This window comes from Lissotriton vulgaris, chromosome 3_1 (genome assembly GCF_964263255.1).
Source record: "Lissotriton vulgaris chromosome 3_1, aLisVul1.2, whole genome shotgun sequence".
NCBI lineage: Eukaryota > Metazoa > Chordata > Amphibia > Caudata > Salamandridae > Lissotriton > Lissotriton vulgaris.
The window spans coordinates 1772832108-1772854571 of record NC_141689.1 but is presented as its reverse complement, the minus strand read 5'-3'; the positions used below and the strand labels follow the sequence as shown (position 1 = coordinate 1772854571).

At 45.5% G+C, this 22464-nt stretch overlaps 1 protein-coding gene across 2 annotated transcripts in view; it reads left to right on the top strand.

Annotated features, from left to right (window-relative positions):
• Positions 1-22464, top strand: part of ADAD1 (adenosine deaminase domain containing 1) — a 1085588-nt gene that overhangs the window by 601516 nt on the left and 461608 nt on the right. For both annotated transcript variants that reach the window (XM_086962193.1, XM_086962194.1), the window contains one exon: positions 15934-16104. In XM_086962193.1, the coding sequence (XP_086818319.1) occupies positions 15934-16104 (171 nt within the window). The remainder of the gene's footprint in view (positions 1-15933; positions 16105-22464) is intronic.

Genomic DNA, 22464 nt, shown 5'->3' with positions numbered 1-22464 from the left:
TAATAAGAGGTGAGACACCACCTAGTTCCTGGGGAGAAGCAAATATCGCTTTAATCTTAAAAGCAGTTAAAGACCCAGCAGATTGCGGATCATATCGTCCAATCTCGCTTCTCAATAATGACTATAAGATCTTTTCGTCAATTTTGGCTGCACGTTTGGGAAGCGAGATTGGAACAAGTATCCATCAAGATCAAAAGGGTTTTATTAGAGGCCGACAACTGGTCGACTTAACGTACGATCTCGTCGGAGCCATAGATATTGCCTCAACCTTTTCTCTACCCCTCGCAATTATGACACTCGATGCAACAAAAGCATTCGATAGGGTCAACTGGTCCTATCTTAATGCAGTCATGGAAAAATTTCAACTTGGCCCTAAATTCTGTAGAGCGGTAGGCTCATTATATAAAAACCCAAGAGCTAGTCTGTTAATTAATGGTACACGCACAAATTCCTTTGAAATTAGTAGAGGAACAAGACAGGGGTGTCCTCTTTCCCCCCTCCTATTTAATATATATGTGGAACCATTTGTTCAGTCTATAAGAGAGGATACCAATATTCAGCATTTTTCTTTTTCTGGATGGGAGAAGAAAGTCGGATTATATGCCGACGACATTCTCATTTATACAACGGACCCGGCCCAGGCATTTCCAACGGTCATCAAAAGGGCGGAGGAATTTGGGAAACACTCAGGTTATGAAATAAACGCCGGAAAAACAGAAATAATGACTTGGAATATTACAAATATTCAGCTTCCGGTGAAACCCTCAATGAGATACCTGGGGATAAGCATCACCAAAGATTTAAACCTCTTGGCCCAAAATAATCTTGATCGGATCTCTCGCGAATCCAAAGCATTGATGAAATCCTGGTCTTTTCTCCCTCTTACCATCTATGGGAGAACCAGCCTAGTAAAAATGACCATCCTCCCCAAATATACATTTATCTTTGACACCATTCCACTAATATTCGATACCAAGCAACTCTCAAAATGTCAACAATTCATCAACTCATTTATTTGGTGCTATAAGTCAAGCAGGCTGGCATGGAAGAAGTTAAGAAGGAGGAGGGAAAAGGGAGGACTCTCCTTGCCAGACCTGGAATACCATGCTTGGGCCTTTCATCTGACCCACTCCATGATGTTATTAAAGATCCCTCTGGACAATGCAAACGTCCATATGTTCAAAGCAATGCTACTGGGTTCTGATCTTCCATTGAACGGAATTCTATTCAAGTTTGGGCACCAGAGATTCTTCAAAAAAGTCAGGCTAAAGTCATTATATTGACCCATAAAAGAATGGACTCAAATTAAATCTAAGGTCGGGATAGCATACCTTTCTAATTACGCACCGATCTGGGATTACCAGGGTTCTCTCCACAATATACTGAGACGGTTAAAACGGTCCTACTGGAAGCAGGAATAACACGATGGGGAGAGCTAGTGGCAGGAGGATCCTTTATGGAATGGGAAACATTCTCAGACAGGGTAACCTCACCGCTATCCTAGCTTGTCTTTATACAACTGTCCAGCTGGTTGCAAACTCAAACTAGGAAAAAAGTCAAAATTGGAGGATATAGTTCTCTAGAAAAAAACCTAGTTGAGAAACCAGATAGAGGTAAGGAGGTTGCGTCTTACTACTGGAACATCATGGAAGATGGGTAGGGCGAGTTTAACCTTCCGATAAAACTATGGGGAGGAGAGGGAGAATCCCAGGCAGAAGACAAATGGGCAGAATCCTTTACCCTTCTCTATAAAATCATAAAACCCGCTTGGTTGAGGCGCAATCAACTTTTCACATTACATCGGGCGTATTATTCCCCCCAAAAACTCTCGAAGTTCCAACCAGGGAAGTGCTGTAGCAAATGCTTTCTCCCAGCAGCCTCAGACCTACATATGTTTTGGGAATGTCCGAACATCACCATTTATTGGCAAGAAATCAAGACATCACTTGAATCAATTCTCAGAATCTCTATCCCATTCTCATGGTCTTTAATCATATTTGGTCTAAATAATATCAAGGGATTAGAAAGAGAATTTCTATACGATGCCATTCTTCTAGCAAGAAGACAAATGTGCAAAAATTGGGTCAATATTAATTCTCCGACTCATGCAGAGTGGTTGTCTTCACTATATGCAACATCGAAAGTAGATTTAGCTAGAACGTGTAGCCCCCGTACTGAGAGATTCTGGAACTTCTTGATTGAGTGGAGACGGAACAGTTAACGTACCCGGGTTTTTTTTTTTCTCCCCGGGTCCGATGATTAAGCCCTAGTTTCCATGTCCAACGGGAGGCACCCCATGCCATATTGTCATTGGACCATCAGCCAATAATAGGTTTGTATGGAGATAGTTCGTGTGGGGCTCTTTTTTGCTGAGACATCGGGCCTGCCTTCCTGGAGATCATGAGACCACCTTTTGGTCTCTTGATGGCACAGAGGTGACTGGGTCTTGCGGTTGGAGCGCCCCTGGATCGACTAAGTGGCTAATGAGGACAATAAAAAAAAAAAACAGTCATCTAGAGTATACATCTATTGGGTTACATCTAGACAACATTTGTCTTTGTTTAGAGTTCCCGCTATCAAAGCTTTCATGGAAGGACTTAAAAGAATAATTCCACCAAGAGCTCCACTCTCTCTGGTGTGGAACCTTAATGTAGTCCTTACCAGACTAATTGGTCCCCCTTTTGAACCTCTCCACAAATGTGAACTACAGTTTCTCACATGGAAAGTAGCCTTTTCGGTTGCTATCACATCTCTCAGAAGAGTGAGAACTCCAATCTTTAACCATGCAAGAATCATTTTTTTCCAAATCCATCATAACAAAGTGGTTCTTAGAACTAACCCAAAATGTTTACCCTAAGTAGTATCTGCCTTCCATCTCAACCAGTCTGTTGAACTCCCAGTATTTCTTCCTCAACCAGACTCCGTAACAGAAAGAGCTCTACACACCTTAGATGTTAAGAGCAATCTTCTACTACATTGAAAGAACAAAATCCTTTAGGAAAACCATACAACTTTTTGAGGCTTTCTCCCCACCTCATAAAGGTAATCCTTTATCCAAAATAGGAATTGCTATGTGGATTGTAAAATGCATACAAATATGCTTCGTAAAAGCCAAACGCACATTAACCATTCCCCCTAGAGCTATTTCTACACGCAAACTAGGGGCTTCTATGGCATTCTTAGGGTAACATTCACCTAGATGACATATGCAAGGCAGCAACTTGGGCTACACCACACACCTTCACATGACACTATTGTGTAGATGTGCAAGCAAAACAACAAGCTAGTGTGTGCCAGGCTGTACTAAAAACACTATTTCAAACTACTGCAACAGATACAGATTTCCACCGCTAAGGAGATAACTGCTGTATAGTCTACGCAAAAGTGTACAATATGCAGCTCATATGCCTCAAACGGAAAATGCTTCTTACCAGTATGCATCTATTCTTGGCATGTAGAGCTACAGAGTTGTACACGCCCACCCGCCTTCCCGCATGCCTCTATCTCTTCCAGTATTATTTTACTTAGATACATCACGCATGGACATCTTTTTACTTCTCACTACTCCATCTAACCCTAAGTGGCCAAAACAATCTAACGATGGAGCCGAAGCCCATGCGCACTTTCGACCAAAGGAGGAGTCACCAAGCTCGTGATTACAAGACTTCTTCGAAGACAAAAACAACATGCAAATATCCGAGCCCAACACCAGATGGCGATCTATGCAAAAGTGTACAACTCTGCAGCTCTACATCCCAAGAACAGATGCATAGTGGTAAGGAGCATTTTCCATTTGGGCCACGGCACAATGTTCAGAGAAACACAGAAGGGAGAACGGGCTACAACCAATAGAAACGGAGAAAAAGTAAAGTGGCAAGTACACGGATCAATAAGAAGTGAAGATCCCTTTAAGATCTATTAAATACAGTAGATTTCACAAGCACAGCAAAAGCACAGTGCATGTGAAACCTAAAAAATATAACACATTGGTCCATCCACTCAGGGGGCAGGCCAGTAGTATGAAGCAGGGCCACAAGAGGTAGCTTGTTCGTGCTATGAATGTTACGCTGATTTTTGGAGCTTGTCAATATTTTGATTGGTGCCACTACTGCATTCGATAATTTTGCGCTCACAGGACATGATTAAATCTAAATTTGTGCACCCCACCAGAAGTGTAATTTCCTGCACAAATGGGAAATATATTGCCCATTTGTTCTGGAAATAGCCAAATCTGGTTGGAAATGAGCGCCTCCTGCTAAAGCATCTTTGCATACTTAGTTGCCTCCTGGTGGGCTCCCTCTGCAAAACAAAGCTAGGGTAGATGGTCTACCTGTGAAGCCTTCAGCTCCATGTAAATGTCTCTATCAGGAGATGGGAGCGTGCATGGGACAGTTGCCCCTTCTGCAAGTGGACCGGGTGGCGTGTTGCAGTAAAGAAATGAGACAACGAAAACTGTTGACTGAAATGGAGTCTAGGCTCAGGCTTCTTACAGAATCAAAGATGTGTTATCAGCTATCCTTACAAGGAATATTAACACACCCATAATACATGAGAAACCATTGCAATATGCAGTTGATACCAAGCAGTAATAAATAATCAAGAAGGTACTTTTCTTCTGCTGAGCAATAAAGAAAGAGAACATGCAATGTCTTGAGGGTTGTTATATTACATATAATGTGACTTGATTGTGGGACTGTCATATTTACTAGGGAGTCATGGGTTATGTAGTTATCTAGCTACTTTAAAGTTTTTTGATTGATTGCTAAGCTTAATAAATGGATAGAGAGACGCATAATCCTGGTCTCTGGTCCTGAAAAATTCCCTGACTCTTCTCGACCTTGCTTGCTTCAGAAAGACATCCTACCTTGAAACACCTGTTCGAGGCATGTGTGCTCTAGATACATATGCTTTGCATACTCCTGCCATCTGGTGTTGGGTCCCGATGTTTGCACATTTTTTTCTTCAAATAAGTCTTTTCTAATCATGAGGTAAGATGACTTCTCCTTTCGGTGACAGTGCGCATGGTCATCGACTCCAATTTTAGATTTTTTTTTTTTTTGCCATCGGGTTCGGACGTGTATTGCTGCGCTTTGGTTCGAAACCGTACTGTGGGTTCCCCTCAACGTGCAATCCTCTCTACCCTTGACTGTTTTGTTTTGTACGCTTTTCCCACTTCTCCGCAAATCGTTTCGGCAACGGAATCGACTTTTCAATCGGAAAGCTTTGTGGACTGCCTTCGGGCCTAACCGCGCCGAGTCAGCTCTCCTTCGATGGATTGGACTTTATTTAAATTCTATCCTCTGTGCCGCGCCAAGTATCCACACAGACTCACAGGAAGTGTGCAACTTGTGCTTGTCTCCTGAGCGCAAAGAAGACTGACGCTTGCAGATTGTTCCGATCAAAACACTCTTCGGGATCGCCGAGATTGACGTCGAGAGATGCAGCGTCAAAGCATTGAAGATACGCTGGACATCTTCAGTCAAGATTCCGCCCAAGATGACCTAGAGGCATCAGCGGCATAGGAGGAGGAGGAAGCCTTCTCTGTAAAGACTCAGACTCTGAGCTCGACAAAGACTCGATGAACTACCGTGGGGACAAGGTCATGTGAATCCTGAAGATCCCTTCCCCCGACAAACTACTCGGAAAAAACACAAGGCTTTGGCACTACCTCTGCCTCCTGGCCAAGGTCGGCACCGAGACGACTTATCCGACGCCCCGCCTCTGGGCCCGGCTTTGAAACAGCCACTCAGGCCTTTCGGCTCTGTATGGAGTCGTCAAAAGTCCTCCGGGGAACCGAAGCCCTCCTGTTCCAAACACAAGTCCTTCTCGGACAAGTCCTCCGTGGCGAAAACCAAGCAACCTTTTGAAGCCGATACCTTCCGTGCTGAAAGGCCTGCTTATGCCGGCACCGAAGACGCAGACACCAAAAACTTTGGTGCCGAAACAGAAAGCTACTCCTTCGGATCTGAAATTAGACTTTATTCCATTAACACCGGATCACAAGCAAAAGATTCCTGATGAGGAAATTTCTTACAAGATCCCTTTAACCCCTTCGATGCTAGTGACAAGGTCAACTCGTCATGGGTTTTACCTGCCCTGTGCTTATGACGAGTTGACCTTGTCACATAACATGGGATTTTGAAAATTCCAGCGCACAGAGGGGAATATATGGCAGCAGCAATGTGGTTAAAGAGGAAATCTGTTGCTACAAGTCCTTTTCATCCACCATCACCACCACCTCCACTGCCTCCTTCTCCACCTGCAATCCCTTGCAAATTACTCCTCCGGAATCTCAACAATCTCACCATGATGATGACGATGATGATTATGGGGGGGATACATCTCCCAATAGATCCATGGACAGATTATACAATTGATCCCCCAGCAGATAATGATGCAGACCTTTACCCATACAAGCTATCTCCTCCAGACAACATTGCATCCCACCAAGAACTCATTGCAAGGGCTCCAAAATATCAAGGGGTGGCACTCTACAAAGGATCACCATAGGGTTAGCTTTTTTGTTTTAAACTTTAGGATGCACACACAGGTCATCACAAACACTTGCCATGCTTAAAGGCATGATGAGACCCTGGTGAGATTTTTAAGGACCCAGAAAGAGCACACATCTTGACTCCTAGGGTTGAAAAAAAATATAAGGCTTCTCCTACAGACCCGATATTTATCAATGTCCAGTTGTCATTAGATTCCCTGGTAGTGTCTAATACTCGTAGGCGGGTGAATTCTCAGACATCGGGGGATGCTCATACGCCAGGTAAAGAGTCTAAGTTAATTGACGCTTCTGGCAAGCGCATAGCTGCTCAAGCTGTAAATCGATGGCGCATTTCGAATTCACAGGGTCCTTTTAGCCAGACACGACAGGGCTCACTCGGATGAGATGGAGCAATTGATCCAAAATCTCCCAGAAAGAGCATTAAGCTAAGGCACTGTACTTAGTAAATGAAGGTAAACTCATTTCTAATTCCTCTCTACGATGTGCTCTAGATGCTGCATACACTGCGGCTAGAGAGGTTAATACTAGCATCTTGCTCAGGAGACACGCTTGGTTAAGGATTTCTGGGTTTAAGCCAGAAGTTCAACAGTCCATCCTTAATACACCCTTTTTTAAAGATCATCTTTTTGGTCCAAACATAGATCATGCGTTAGAGAAGACGAAAAAAAACACTGAAGTGGCCAAGTCCATGGGAGGGCTCCAGTCTCCGTTCAACAGAGGCTCCTTTCGTAACCCCATCCCCAGACCAGAATAGCTCCGCATATAAATGTAACAACCAGTCTTCTCCCTTTATATGATTTTTTCGAGGTGGTTATAGAGGTTGCAAAGTCAAGGGTAGGGGTAAGGGCAACACACTCTGTAGCCCCCTTCCCCTAATAAACAGTGACTTGCCTTCGCTTTCCCCGACTACACCACTCCTGTTGGAGGAAGACTTCAGCAATGTCTCCCTATTTGGCAGTCTATAACAGAAAAATGGGTGATTACTCATCCAACATGGTTGATGCCTGAAGCTTACCAGCAATCCCCCAAACATTCCACCTCAATTTCACAAACTGTTTCCAGAACACCTACAATTGCTAGAAAAAAAGGTCAAATCTCTCCCAATACATTACCAGGGCTTGGGGTTAACTCTGTATTTTCTCATTCCCAAAAAGGACGGTTCGCTAAGGCCTATTTTGGATCTCAGAGAGTTAAACCATTATATACTCTCAGAACACTTTCACATGGTGATGCTTCAACAGGTATTCCGACTTTTACAAAGAGCAGATTTCATGTCTACTCTAGATTTAAGAGATGCATATTTTCATGTTCTAATTCATCCGGCTCATCGCAAATACCTAAAATTTGTGATAGCAAACAAGCATTACCAGTCCAGGGTGCTTCCCTTCGGATTGACTAACGCGCTAGAGTAATCTGAAAGAGACACATTGGTGATATATTCCTTACCTTAGAATATCCCCAGGTGTCAGACTAGATCTGGAAAGTTTTGCTAGCAGTACCCCTGCGCGTCAGAAGGTGGCGTCGTGCGGCTCCGCGTCCGTCGCTGGCGTCGTATGCGTCGAGATGACATCAACTAGACTACTTAGGCGCCACCCATGTGCGCTGACGTCAGTTCTTTCTTTTTCCGCGCCAGTAAGCGCAGATCCGGTTAGAGCACGAACCCTAGTCAGTTTTTTACTATCTTTTATGGGACTTTAGTCTCCTGTTGGTCTTATCTGGTGTGTAGGGATGCCCGGTTTTAACTCCTGTGGGGCCTACCGTTTCTACATGTCGGTGGCGGACCCCAACAACGTTTTTCTCTACTGCCTGTAGCGCGACCACAACTCCCGGTCCTGTCTGGACTGTCGGGCCTTGGCCCGAAGGCCTTAAGGCAGCGGTGCTGGAAGCTGCTTGAAGTTAGGCACTTGTCCCAGCGCCGCTCGCGGTCCAGGGGCTGCTCATGTGACCTCTTGTAGGGCCACCGTCACCGCTCCTCTGGCTCCAAGTCTTCACTCTCGGATTTGGGTAAGCGACGACACAAAAAGAAGTCAAAAAAGCGTTGCTCTCAGTCGTCCCCTCGTCAGTCCTCTAATGCGGACGAGGGTAACCGGGGTTCCGCCCTGCGGCTCTTTCGAAGCCTGGGAGTCCTGCGGCCTCACCGCCTTACCCGGGTCCGTCGGCGACTCCTGCACAGGTGCAAGAGTTTCTTGCTGCCATGGACCGCCTGTTTAGGCCTCAGGGTCCCGCCGGTGCGCCTTTGGGCCCCGCAGTCCTGTGTCAGGATCCTGCTGGGCCATCGACACCACTGACGGCTCCAGCTGCGGCGCCGCAGGATTCTGCGCGTCTGCCCCGGCGCCAAATGGTCCTACTCTGCCGGCTCCGGCCCCAGCGCCGCTCTCTGCTTCACCTGTGGCGCCGCAGTGGATGCCGTTGGTTCCGCCTCTGCCCCGGTTCCCGGACGGTTTTGTCCCCAGCCCCGACCAGCGCCATTCTGGATGCTGTGTGTTCCTCCCCCAGTCCCTGCCCCACCACCGCAGTCCGTACCGCAGACGGCGGAGGCTGAGGACGACTGCGAGGGGTATAAGGACCCTCTTGCTCACCAGTGTCACTCCGAGCAGAATTGGGCGGACGTCTTGCAGGAGGCCATTATGGAGGAAGGTGCCTCGTATAAGGTGGTGCTCCGTCGGGCAGCTGAGGCCCTTCACCTTGATCTCCCTACGGTGGCACTGAAAACTCATCTCTACACTGAAGCGCTTCAGTCGGTGTCCACTTCATCGGAGCCGCTGGTACTGTTCAATGACGCCCTCACTGATGTCATGTTGGGCACTTGGTCGCTGCTGGCCACAGGGGCGCCTGTGGCCAGGCGTCTGGTGATCCTGCCTTTCTGACCACTCATCCTACACCCGAGAGTCTGGTCATTCAAGCTTAGACCTCCCAGAGTGCCTTCCCCACAGCCCTGCTGGATAAGAACTCTAAGAAGCTGGAGCAGTTAGGGAAGCGATTGTTTTCGTCGGCCAGCCTCTGGCTGCGTTCGGTGAAAACCGCGTGTCTTTTGGGCCGCTATTCCCACCCGGTGTGGGATACATTTGCAGAGGTGTTGCCCCAGTGTCCTGAAAAGGTGAAGATTGTGCTGTCCCAGGCTGTGGCCGAGGGTAAGGACGCGGCTAAATTCGCCATTCGTTGTGGCTTAGATACCGCGGACTCTCTCAGTAGGCCGATTTCCACGACTGTGGCACTTTGTTGCCACGCCTGGTTGAGGTCTACCGGGTTCTCACCGGATGCCAAGAGTTCGCTCATGGACATGCCTTTTGATGGCACTTGTCTGTTTGGTGATCAGGCCGCTAGAGCGTTTTAAAGACTCAAGCTACTGCCAAGACCTTGGGCCTTTCTGCCACACGCCCGGCCGCATCTACTTTTCATTCTTTTCGTGGCCAGGGAAGGATCGCCTTTGTCCGGTTGTTCAGTCAAAAGCCTGCGCAGAACCGAACTCTGCATGGGCGTGGAGGCCGCCGTGGCGGCTCCGGGGGTCGGCGTGAGGGCCAGCCCACCTCCGCCCCCACAGCATCGGCCTCCAAATCTTCCTAGTTTGATCTTCAGGGCGCACCCCACGCCAGTGGGTGGCTGGATTCTTCATCACCTTCCACATTGGTGTTCTGTCACTTCCGACAGGTGGGTGCTGCAACTCATCCGGAGGGGTTACTCACTTCCCTTCGAATCTGCATGTCAGGGGATCACTTTGCGCTTCTCCAGCAGAGAGTCATGGCCCTCATGGCCAAGGGGGCCATCGAGCTCGTTCCTTCGCCAGAAGTAGGGTGTGGTTGTTATTCCCACTACAATCCCAAGAAGGACAAGGGGGCTTGCACCTCATCTTGGACCTCAGGAACGTCAATCACTTCCTCCGGAGGGAGAAGTTCAAGGTGTTGACTCTGGCTCAGGTCTTGGCTGCCCTCAGCCCTGGAGACTGGATGGTAGTGTTGGACTTGCAGGACGCCTATTTTCACATCCCTGTCCTGCCGGCCCACCGGCGTTACCTGCGGTTCATGGTAGGCCAGGAGCTTTTTCAATTTGCTGTGCTCCCCATCTGCCTTACCAGTGCCCCTCGGGTGTTCACGAAAGTGATGGCCGTGGTTGCAGCTCATCTGCGCAGGTCAGGGGTGTAAAGTCTTCCCCTACCTCGACAACTGGCTGTTGAAGGCGGTCTCGCCCCAGGCAGTTGTCACCCACCTCCAGACTACGGCCGACCTCCTGAGATCTCGTCGGGCACTGCTCGACAATTGCAGTGGTTGCTCACGAATCGCAATTAGGTCAGTGGCAGATCCCTCTCCCTTTCCCAACCGGAGCGTACAGTGGTGACGGATGCGTCCCTCCTGGGGTGGGGTGGCCACTTGGGAGAGGCAGAGATCAGTGACCTCTGGTCTCCAGCTGAGTCACGGCTCCATATCAATCTTTTGGAACTTCCGGCGATCCGACTTGCACTGAAGGCATTCCTTTTCTCTGTCAGGGGAAGCGGGGTGCAGGTGTTCACGGACAACACCACCGCCATGTGGTACTGCAACAAACATGGCGGTTGGGGTCCTAGACCCTATATCAGGAGGCTCTGCGCCTCTGGACATTGCTGGATCATCACAGCATTTCCTTGGTGGTTCAACACCTCGCAGGTTCTCTGAACGCCAGGTCGGACAAACCCAGCCGCCGGTGCTTGATGGATCACGAATTGTGTCTGAACTCGAACGTGGTGCAAGGTCTCTTTCTGCAGTGAGGAGAGAAGAGAACACGCAATGTCATCAGTTCTGCGCGTTGGAATTTCCAAGGCGGCACTCTCTCTGCAACGCTTTTTGCTGCGAGTGGAGCTGTGGTCTGTTGTACGCCTTTCTGCCTATACCACTTCTGACCAGAGTGCTGAAGAAGATTCGGCGTTACCGGGCCCAAGTCATCCTTGTGGCTCCGGATTGGGCACAAAGATACTGGTATCCCGAGCTACTCAACATGGTGATTGATCCCCCGATCTGACTGCCTCTTCGGGAGGATCTTCTGTCGCAGCAGCAGGGGACGGTCCTCCACCCGAACCTGTCCAGCCTCACCCTCCATGCGTGGAGATTGAGCGGCGACAGTTGACAGCTTTCGATCTTCCTCCTGAAGTCTTTGATGTCATTCTGGCAGCCAGGTGTCCCTCCACTAAAAAGGTATACGCCTGCAGGTGGAACAAATTTGTGGCATGGTGCACAGCAAAGGCTGTGGATCCCCTTTCTGCCCCTCTTTCCGAGGTTCTTCTGTTCCTTCTCTCTTTGGTCCAGCAGGGCTCTGCTCTGGGCACTATCCAAGGTTATCCTTCGGCCGTCTCCGCCTTTCTAAGGCTTTGAGATCAGCCTCCTCTTTTTAAGTCCCCGGTTGTTAACCGTTGCCTGAAATGCATTACTCGCACGTTTCTTCCTGCGCCTTTCATAATTCCTCAATGGGACTTGTATTAACCTATCTGATGTGTGCTTCCTTTGAGCCCCTTCATAACTGTCCTTTATGTCTTCTCACTCTCAAGACTGCTTTCCTGGTAGCTATCACCTCTGCCAGAAGAGTGAGTGAGCTCCAGCCTCTTACTTCTAAAACTCTGTTCCTTTCTGGAAGAAGGAGCCTTCTGTAGGGCTGCATGCCCATTCCACCAGGGCAGCTGCAGCATCTACTGCCTTGGGACGCGGCGTTCTCTTGCAAGGCATTTGTCAGGCAGCTACGTGGGCCTAGCCGCACACGTTTACCAAGCATTACTGCCTTGACAGTCAAGTCCCGAGAGACCACTTCTTTGGCCGTTCTGTTCTCCGTGACTTTCTGGTGTTGGTTATTTGCATACCCACCACCGGGGTTGGTATTGCTGGGGTATCTATTCTAAGGTAAGGAATCTATCACTAACGTGTCTCTTTCAGATGCACAAGTTACTACTTGTGTAACGATATATCTGTAACAGACATTAGTTAGTGATAGATTCCTTACCGACCCACCCATCCTCCCCGTTCTGCGAACTGAGTACTAGGGTTAAGGACATCCCTGTTAGGGCCCTAGTTTCATGGCACCAGTGTTTGTTTTTATCATGGCTCTGCGTTTCTGGCGCGGAAAAGCTATGTATAAGAACAGACGTCAGCGCGCAAGGGCGGCGTTTAAGTATTCCGACATTGCATGGCTCTGCGTTACTGGCGCAGAAAGTCGTGTATAGAACTGACGTCAGCTCGCATGGGTGGCACGTAAGTAGTCTCTGTGATGTCATCTCGGCACATACGACGCCAGCGACGGATGCAGAGTCGCACGACGCCACCTACTGATGCGCTGGGGTACTGCTAGCAAAACTTTCCGGATCCAGTCTGACGCCAGGGGATATTCTATTGTTAGGAATTTTATCACTAACTAATGTCTCTTACCGATATATCATTACACAAGTAGTAACTTGTGCTTTACCAAATGTCTGGCAGTAGTCGCGGCTCATCTCAGAAGATAACAGATTAATGTATTCCGCTATCTAGATGATTGGCGTATCAAAGCCAGCACTCACCAGAACAGTCTACAGCACACACAGATCCCAATGGTTCTACTTCTTCAAATGGGCTACACCAACCATGCACAAAAGTCTCACCTGCCTCCCTCACAGATGCAATCGTACCCAGGAGCCAGTCTAGACACAGTCAAAGTGCTAGCCTCTCCCAATGTAGCCAGAATATGCAATATTCAGGCTGATTCTACAGTTTCAACCCAACCAAGCTTTACCAGCTAGTGTTCATGCAACTGCTGGGAACGATGATGTCTTGCATTGCAATTGTACCCCATGCAAGGATTGACAGGCGCCCCCTACAAGAGTGCCTAGCATGTCAGTGGAACCAGTGACAGGGTCAATTAACCGACCGTGTGTTGGTAGACTGTGTACACATCGCTCTCTGCAACCCACAAAACTTATCAAAAGGCCAGCCTTTCATCGACCCTGTTTTACAGATAGTGCTCACAGCAGACGCATCTCTAACAGGGTGGGGGGGGCTCATCTCAAAGATTACAAAATACTCAAAAGTCAATGCCCTGTGGATGAACTGGTCAGGGGAATTTGCCTACACTTTTCACACTGATTCTAGTAGCTCCCACATGGGCCGGTCAACCATGGTACACCACCCTGTTGCGGCTGTCACTAGTTCTGCATCAAAAACTGCACCTCCCCTCCAGTCTCCTCAAACAGAACCATGGAGAAGTTAGACATCCAAATCCCAAAGAACTGAATTTAGCGATCTGGCTCCTGAATTCATAGGGTTAGTTACTTAACTTTACTACCAGACTATATTAATATTCTAAAGTAAGCAAAAAGGCCTACCTCCAGAGCTTGCTATGCAGCTAAATGAAAAATATTTGTTGTATACTGCAATCACAACAAAATCAATCCTTTAGATGTTTCCATACAAAACAATATTGGTTACCTGTTACATTTACAGCAAACTGGACTAGCTTACACATCTATTTGTTTGCACCTTGCAGCGGTAGCTGCATACTTACAGAATAGGCAACATCGGTCATTATTGAGAGTTCCAGTAATCAAAGCTTTAATGGAAGGATTAAGAAGGGTAATGCCACCAAGGATTCATTCTGCTCTAGTATGGAATCTCAACATTGTTCTCACAAGGCTCATGGGGCCACCTTTTGAACCATTGCACAAATGCCTTTTGCAATTTCAATCCTGAAAAGTTGCTTTCCTCATTGCCATCACATCACTGAGAAGAGTTGGTGAGCTACATGCATTAACCTTAGAAGAAACCTTTCAGCTACACAAAGACAGGATAGTTCTCCGCACCAACACTAAATTCCTTCCCAAAGTAGTTTCTGCTTTTCATATAAACCAATTGATTGAGTTAACAGTTTTCTTTCTTTCGCATGATTCTGTAGCAGAAAGCGCTCTTCACACGAGATTTACTGTACTACATAGATAGGACAGAAGACTTTCGTAAAACTGTTAGGATTGCCTTTGTGAGGTGGGGCAAATGCAACTATCAATAAATGTGGTATTGCAGGATGGATTGTTAAATGCATTCAAACATGCTATGCTAAAGCTAAAGCTAAAAGAACTTTCTCATACCAGTCAGCTCATTCCACTCGTAAAATAGGGGCTTCTGTGGCCTTTTTAGGTAACATTCCTCTAGCTGACATATGTAAGGCAGCTATATGGTCTACACCACACACATTTACAAACACTACTGTGTATTTTTGTTAGAACATCAACAGGCTAATGTAGGCCAAACAGTACATAACGACTTCGATGCTGATGACGGAACCGCTCCGTCACGAGCACAGCCCAACCGCGGCTGGTGACGGAGCGGTTCTGTCACCAGCATGCGGCCGCAGCGCGCCCACCCCGCCCTTTTAGTGCTGCGGCGGAATAGCCGCCGCAGCGATGTGGTTAAAACACTGTTCCAAACAACTGCAACATCTACAGATTAGCCACCACTTTGGGAGTTTACTGCTTTGAAGTGTATGCAAAGCATGTGTATCTACAGCACACATGCTTCGCACAGATAATGTTACTTACCCAATAAGCATCTGTTCTTGGCATGCAGAGCTGTAGATTCACATGTGCCCACCCTCCTGCCCAGGAACCTGCAGTTGTTGCAGTTCTTCATTATACATTCAGACCCGTGGATATCTATATACTACCCTCACTTACTCCATTCTCGCCCTCTTGCGGGAAAACAATCTAACAATGGAGTCGATGACCATGCGCACTATCACCGAAAGAAGCAGTCACCTTACCTTGTGACTAGGAAAGACTTCTATGAAGAACCAACTTGAAAACATCCGGACACAATACTAAATGGCAGGGGTATGCAATGCATGTACATCTACAGCTCTACATGCCTGGAAAAGATGCTTACTGGGTAAGTAACATTATCTTTCTCTGTCAGTCCCCCAAGACTTTAAAATGCTCGATCAGGCTCATTCCAGAATCACTCCCTCCCTGCATCTTTACAGATTTAACTTTAAAAAGCACAGCTCAAGCTGCTTCATGATTTACTCCTGCCCCCTTCCACCTACATTTCATACCTTCTCTCCCGTACACCCACGCCTATACCCATACCTACAATATTATTCCTTTGTTTCCATTCTCTTGGCGCCCCCGCCCTCCTTGGACTGCTAAACGTGCTTGTTCTTTTCTCCTTTTTGATTTGTTTTGTCAGTATGCACAGCCCTTATATATGCTTTGAGAACAATAAGTAATATTGTTAACTCCTGATTAATTGTCTAATAACTTTCCAACCATATGGTTATCGTAATTGTTGAAGGTTTACTGCTTATGTATGTGTCACTTCTTTAATGATCTGTACAGCCCTCTTGCCACGCATGCGAAGAGTCTCTGCAGTGCGATAGCAAAAACTGTCAAATTATGGAATAAATATAAATGTTAATTATTTAAACTATTTAAATATTTGCAGGTACCTCTACAGACAACTTCTTCTGTTCTATAGCAGAAATGCTGGCATGATGGAAAAATCTATATTCTGTGCAGAGCCTTCATCTTGCTTGTTAACTCTTAAACAGGATATAAACATTCACTTGTATTTGAATCAGCTCCCCAAAGGAGTTCCTCAAATTAAGTCGCAGCTGTAAGTTCTTTTCTAAATTTTGTAATAGATAGCTGTCAGTGATTTGTCAATTTGAGCTTTTGAAAATGTGGGGAGCAATTGTACAAAGTGAACACCCTAATCTTGGACCTTACCAAGTCAGTGTACTGGCTTTCACACATCTGGTACTACTTACAGCATGTGTATTGTCACTTAGATTTTGATGCCACCCTTATAGCCCCAACATTGCAGGTTGGTGTTACTCTTATAAATATTTTAGCTTTATATCTGGGCATTATCTATTAACATACATACTTTGCATATGCATGCTACTTGTTTGCATCCTTAAATTAGCACCTAAGCATTATCTGTATATATTTTCTCTTGCTTCAGGGTTTATTTGTAAAATGTTATATACATTTTTATTTGCTGTATAACCGTGCATCTGCCTGTCAGCTGTGCATCCCTGCTCTAGAACTACCTTTATGTAGCTATACTTTGCCTGTGGGTGTTAACAGTATACAGATTCATTTAATACTTTGCATGTGGATATTGCCTGTACACAGTAGTATTATGCAGTTATACGAAGTGCAGTAGATGCCCCGCAGCTCACAAAGCAATTGTAGGTGTTGAAGCGGCAGGTGGCCCCTCTCCCCAGCTCCCCTACCTGTGGCCATCCCAGGTGTGGCGGGATATATATATATATATATATATATATATATATATATATATATATATATATATATATATATATATATATATATATATATATATATATAATATATATATATATATACACCTACCTCTCCAACCGGTCACCGTGCAACAAACACCTCATGCACGTTATCCAGTACGCAGACAACGAATCAAAATGTCCAAAGCCAGTCTTCAGGTTCTTTTTTTATTTTGTTTTTTCAAGCATAAAGTGCAGGGGTGCAAAAAAACGCCGAACAGACGCGTTTCGGGCGTGAACGCCCTTGCTCACTGTGTGTATGTATATATATATATATATCAGGTTGCCCCAATAGAGGAGATCACACTTGTAGGGGTGACGCACGCAGCAGAGCCTTTCAGCTGCCCTTCGCTCGTCAATGCGTGACTGCCAAACGCGTTTCGAGCGTGTAAGCTCTTGATCACTGGCACTTTCCAATATAACACAGACAGCGGGTTTGAGTGGATCAGCTTTATTCGATTATCATAGTCCCGCCCACATGGACGTCAGCTGAGCGAGGCAAGCTGGTATCTGTAGTGAAGCCCATCGCAGCTAGGACATAGTTCCATACGAAACCCGGTTGGGTACCGCTTGCCTGATTGAAAAGTTCACAAAAGTCTTGTATATATTCATTCCAGTAGCTCGCCATTTTTAAACTCACCACAACAGTGACCGCAAACTCTTGCCTTGATCATGTAGCTCAGGATCTCAGAGGGGGAGATAGAGCCAAATGCTTAAGGAGACTAGAGTCCCGATATATCATTGATTTTGCAACTAAAACACCCTTGGGAGGAACACCTGTAAATACTGTATAGAATATTTGTCTTTAATCACTTTTTTTCTGCACTATGGGATCACAGGCTAGAATCGATGAAATAGGGTCTAATGATCAAGGGTGCTTTTTGTTTAACTGCAGTAATCCCTTTCTAATTGTTTTAGTACAACTTGATTTGTGGATAAGAAAATCTATGTAGTTAACTTGATTTTGAATGAAATTGTTCATCATTGCACCAGTTTAGTATGTGCCCATCCGAGGGCTAAATTTAATTGCATCCGCTTATATTATTTTGTTAACAAGCTGCTTGCACTATTTTGAAATGTGGATACTTTATTTGGTGCTTATCTTTCGTTCATTGTTTCGACATTAGTGTTGCCTGACCCGAAAATGGTGTCTGCATGAGACAGATCACACGAGTTCTTGTGCAGCAATAGTCATTGCATTTGTGTTAGACTTCTGCAGCGTCATGGTGGCCGCCTGATACTGACGAAGGCGTACCGCCGAAACGCGTCTATTCTTTGATCTTTTGTGCAAATAAATCCGACTTGGATTTAAAACCCCCATGCGAGTCCGGGTCAATTTCTTTCTGGTATTTGGTATATATATATATATCTATTTATCAATGCTGAAGGCAGAGTGCTTGGAAATATATATATATATATATATATCGGCTCAGAAATCCCTCCCCGCAATGAAACGGGAAATCAGGAAGCAGCACTCCCAGGGTAAGTTCACAGATGTTTTATTCTCTCAAAAAATGCGCTTTCGGCACTCGGCCTTCCTCAGTAATAAGACGGAAAACACGGCGAGCACAATGCATTTAAACCATCACGTGTCATCAAAGCTAAACATAGAAGTAGGACACGAAGATAAAACCATGTCCGCCATCTTGGAATGGGTCTGTATCATGTTAAAAATATGGCAAGATATATACAATATGAAAGTATCTAAAGATCAAAATTGATAAGATACCCACAATCAATCATGCATCTAAAAATCAAATGATCAAAATAGCTCACATTCTATAACGCCCTGAATGGGCTATTACGTGGCATACTACCGCCATCAGACCCGCACACAACACTGTTATACTGCCCTGTATGGGCTGCTAATCATCACAGTATAAATAACTTGATGGTACACTATATCAACCCAATGTAAATCACATTAAGAATTCATTATAAACAATTATAAAATGGAAAGTAAATTGGAAGATAAAAAGAAGCAATGCTTATGGTTAATCAATAGCAGTACATGTATCACATATCAATCATATTAGATGGACAGCCAAGTCCTCATGCATATTCAGTCCCATAGGCATCTTGCTTTGTAGATCAATAATATATCGCAATTCCAGTCGCCTGAGCTTTTGTAATCTGTCCCCCCCCCTCTCACACTGAATGGGACAGAATCTAAACAAAAGTATGCTAACAGATCCCTGTTACGTGCATGCTCTTTATCAAAATGTCTGGCTACAGGGTAGCTCACATCCGCATTTTGAATCGCTCTTTGATGTTCTAAAATTCTTAGTTTCACTGGATTCGTTGTGCTTCCAACATACCTTCTACCACAAGGACATGTCAGACAATACACAACGTATGGCGTGGTACATGTGAGACATTTCTGTATTCTCCTAGGCTGTTTTACCCCTGGTACATTATATTGTGTGCTACGTTTACTCGCTTTACACGCCTTACAGCGTCCACTAGGAAAAAAGCCTTTCATGGGTTCTGACTTGGGTTTGGGTTTGAACTCTTCATGGTGGCTATGGACTGAATAGTCTCTCAGTGCTCTCGCTTTCCTAAAAGTCACCAAAGGATAAGAAGGTAAGTCTTGTTGTATGACCTTATCTGTCATCAGGATATTCCAATGCTTACGCATAATGCGTTTAATGTCTGTGGCATTTCTCGAGTAGGTAGTTATGAGTCTAAACGACCCTCCATCAGCTTTCTTATTGTCTCTCTTTTTGTCTGTTTTGTCTTCTAGTAGTTTCTTTCTTTCTAGATTATGAACTTTACTTAAAGCTTGCCTGAGTACTCCTTCTTTGTACCCCCTTGCTTTAAATCTCTGTATACTACTACTCGCCGCTTTACGGAACTCCTGCTCCTTAGTATTGTTCCTCTTTATCCGTAATAGTTCCCCATAGGGTATACTATTGACTAAGCTCTTCGGATGGCTACTGGTCGCAAATAAGGTGGAATTCCCAGCGGTCGCCTTCCGAAAGAGTTTAGTGTGAAGACTGCCATTTTCAACAAAAACTATTAGGTCAAGATAATTGACTTCCCTTTGACTGATTTCTCCTGAGAACCTCAGATTATTATGATTGTTGTTGAGTACCTCCATGTATTCCTTAGCCAATTCAACTGACCCTTCTATTATAATAAAAAGAGATCGTTCCATTTCTGATTGACAGGAGACCAGGCCACCTGCTCCTCCCACCACCCCACGAATAAATTCGCGAAGCTGGGGGCGGAGCAGGTGCCCATCGCCACTCCCGTAAGCTGTTTGAAAAGGTCCTTACCAAAGAGAAAAATATTGTTATTTAGGCAGAATCGTAGGAATTCGAGCAGCATTTTATTATGCTCAAAATATTTCACTGGTCTACTCTCCAGAAACCAGGAAATAGCTGATAATCCTTCATCGTGCAGGTTCAAGTGGAGCATTAATATATATATATATATATATATATATATATATATATATATTTATATATATTTATATTTTTCCAAGCACTCTGCTTTCAGCATTGATAAGGCCTGCCATAGGAGGGACTTATAGGAGTAGATGTGTCCATTTTAGGGTTAGATATAGGTATACTATATCTAAAGCAAAGGGTGATTACACCACCTTGCCCCAGCTGTGTTACCAGCCAGTTGTGTCTGTTTAGATGGCCAGCCAGGGGTGGCACAATACATGCTGCAGCCCCTGGTAGGCCTTGGGTACACTTATGCCCTGGGTACCTATAGTACACTGTACAAGGACTCACAAGAGTGACCCTATACCAATTGGTAAATGCACCTAAAGTACATGTATGTCAATTTAGAAAGAGAACAGCTAGGCTGTGGGTCGGATTAGCAGGCCCACAGCCAGGGAAAGTCGTAAACCAGTGAAGCAAAAGCAAAAATCCTGGGGTGACCATAGGATTGCAGACCCTACTCTCCTACAGAGAAGTCCACTGTGTCACAGAAATATGTGACTGGGAAGTACTCAATGCCTTCCTCCTCCTCATAATACTCTCCGTATTCCTCCATTTTCCTGCAGTTATAGGTAGGTACAGGTAGGTAGATGGAGGTTGGTAGAGGAGTATTGCAGTGGCCTCCCGCTAGGTAAGAAGGATTAATTGGAAGGAGCGGGAACCCATAGAAAAACTGTAGCTACCTGCAGATAAACTTGTCAGGGTTAAAAATGCTGATAGTCGCCCACAGGCACCAGACTGAATCAGTCTTTAGAATGAGGAGATGTGTCAAAATATATATGGGTTCTATGAGAGACTAGGTCTCTCACATTGCCCTAAAGTATAGGACTGTATAGATAACACCCTGAAATAGTTAAACTGAGCTGTGTAATGTACACTAACTGCCTGGGCAGTCTGCCACGATAACAAGGAGTCTCCGCTCCTTGAAGGTCGTACCACACGTGGTGTTCAGGCTCCATGCGGGAGGGGCCTTTCAATTGACAAGCTTGCCTCAGGCGGAGGTGCTCAGGGAAATGGGAAACTGAGGTGCGTTCCACAGTAGTTGTCAGGGTTATAGCGTCGCGTTACAGTTAATGCCCTCTAGCGCCCAGTAGACTGCCACGCACTGAGGCCCTGACAACAACAACTTTATTGTGTGATTAATTAAAATCCTCTACAACAGCGGAAGAAAATGCAAGTTAGAAAAGGATTAAAATACAATACATAAAATCTAAAAATGAGGTTAAAATGCAAGGATACTATAAAGTAACGGTACATAAGTAACTCTGTACAAAAAAGGTCCGTTTAGAAACAACACATGAAGAATTTGACATGCGGGTATGCAAAACTTCGGAGGGCATCCTGTTGGTAGTAAAAGTTAATATAGACAGTAATAGTATTACAAGTAAGATGCTAAGCAGTTGCAAGTTTCAGTGGTCCTTGAAACATAATTTATTCCACTGTCATCGTAAGAACATTCCAGCAGCTGCATAAAACTTCCCAATTAGTGCCAGCTCCATCGGGACTATGGTGGTGTAAATGTGCCTTAAGGCCTCCTTACATGTTTTTACGTTGTAATGTATGAACATGGTTCTTAAATAGAAGTGCCTTGGGGACAGCAAAGCTGGGCAACAGCAAATGACCTGTTCCACGGATTCTATGTGGTGATGGCAGACTACAACCGGACCCACTTAATGACCAGTTTTTTCAGTGGGCTCTATAGTCTGTATTGGCAAAGTTAAGAGCCTCACCCTCATGACATTTTGCGGGGCTTGCCTTCAAAGACCTGCTTTTAAATAGGGCTGGCATACAGTAGTTTCATGTGAATTAATAAGACCTTCTGCACTCAGAACAGGTCTGAACCGTTAAAGGTCTTGTTGCCCCGAGATGTTCTTGCCACACTTTTTTAGCAGGTTCTTTAGACTACAATTTAATGATATGTCAATGTCCATTGCTGTGATGTTGAACTCTAGTCGCATCAGTGAATGCCTAGTTGAGTATGGGAGCTAGAAGACTTTTCTTTTTTTTTTTTATTCAAATCTGTTTTTATTGTGAACACAGCGATAAGCCTACAACCTCATGCTGAGGCCGGCCGTGCATAGGAGAACTCGTGGATGTATACCAACTGGGGCGGGTAAGAAGCGTTAACACAGCGCCCTGCCTACAACCCCTCAAGGGGGGGCCGGCCGCGTGGCTTAAAGGTGGAGGACGTAGAGGTTGGCCTCGCGTGGGTGCTAT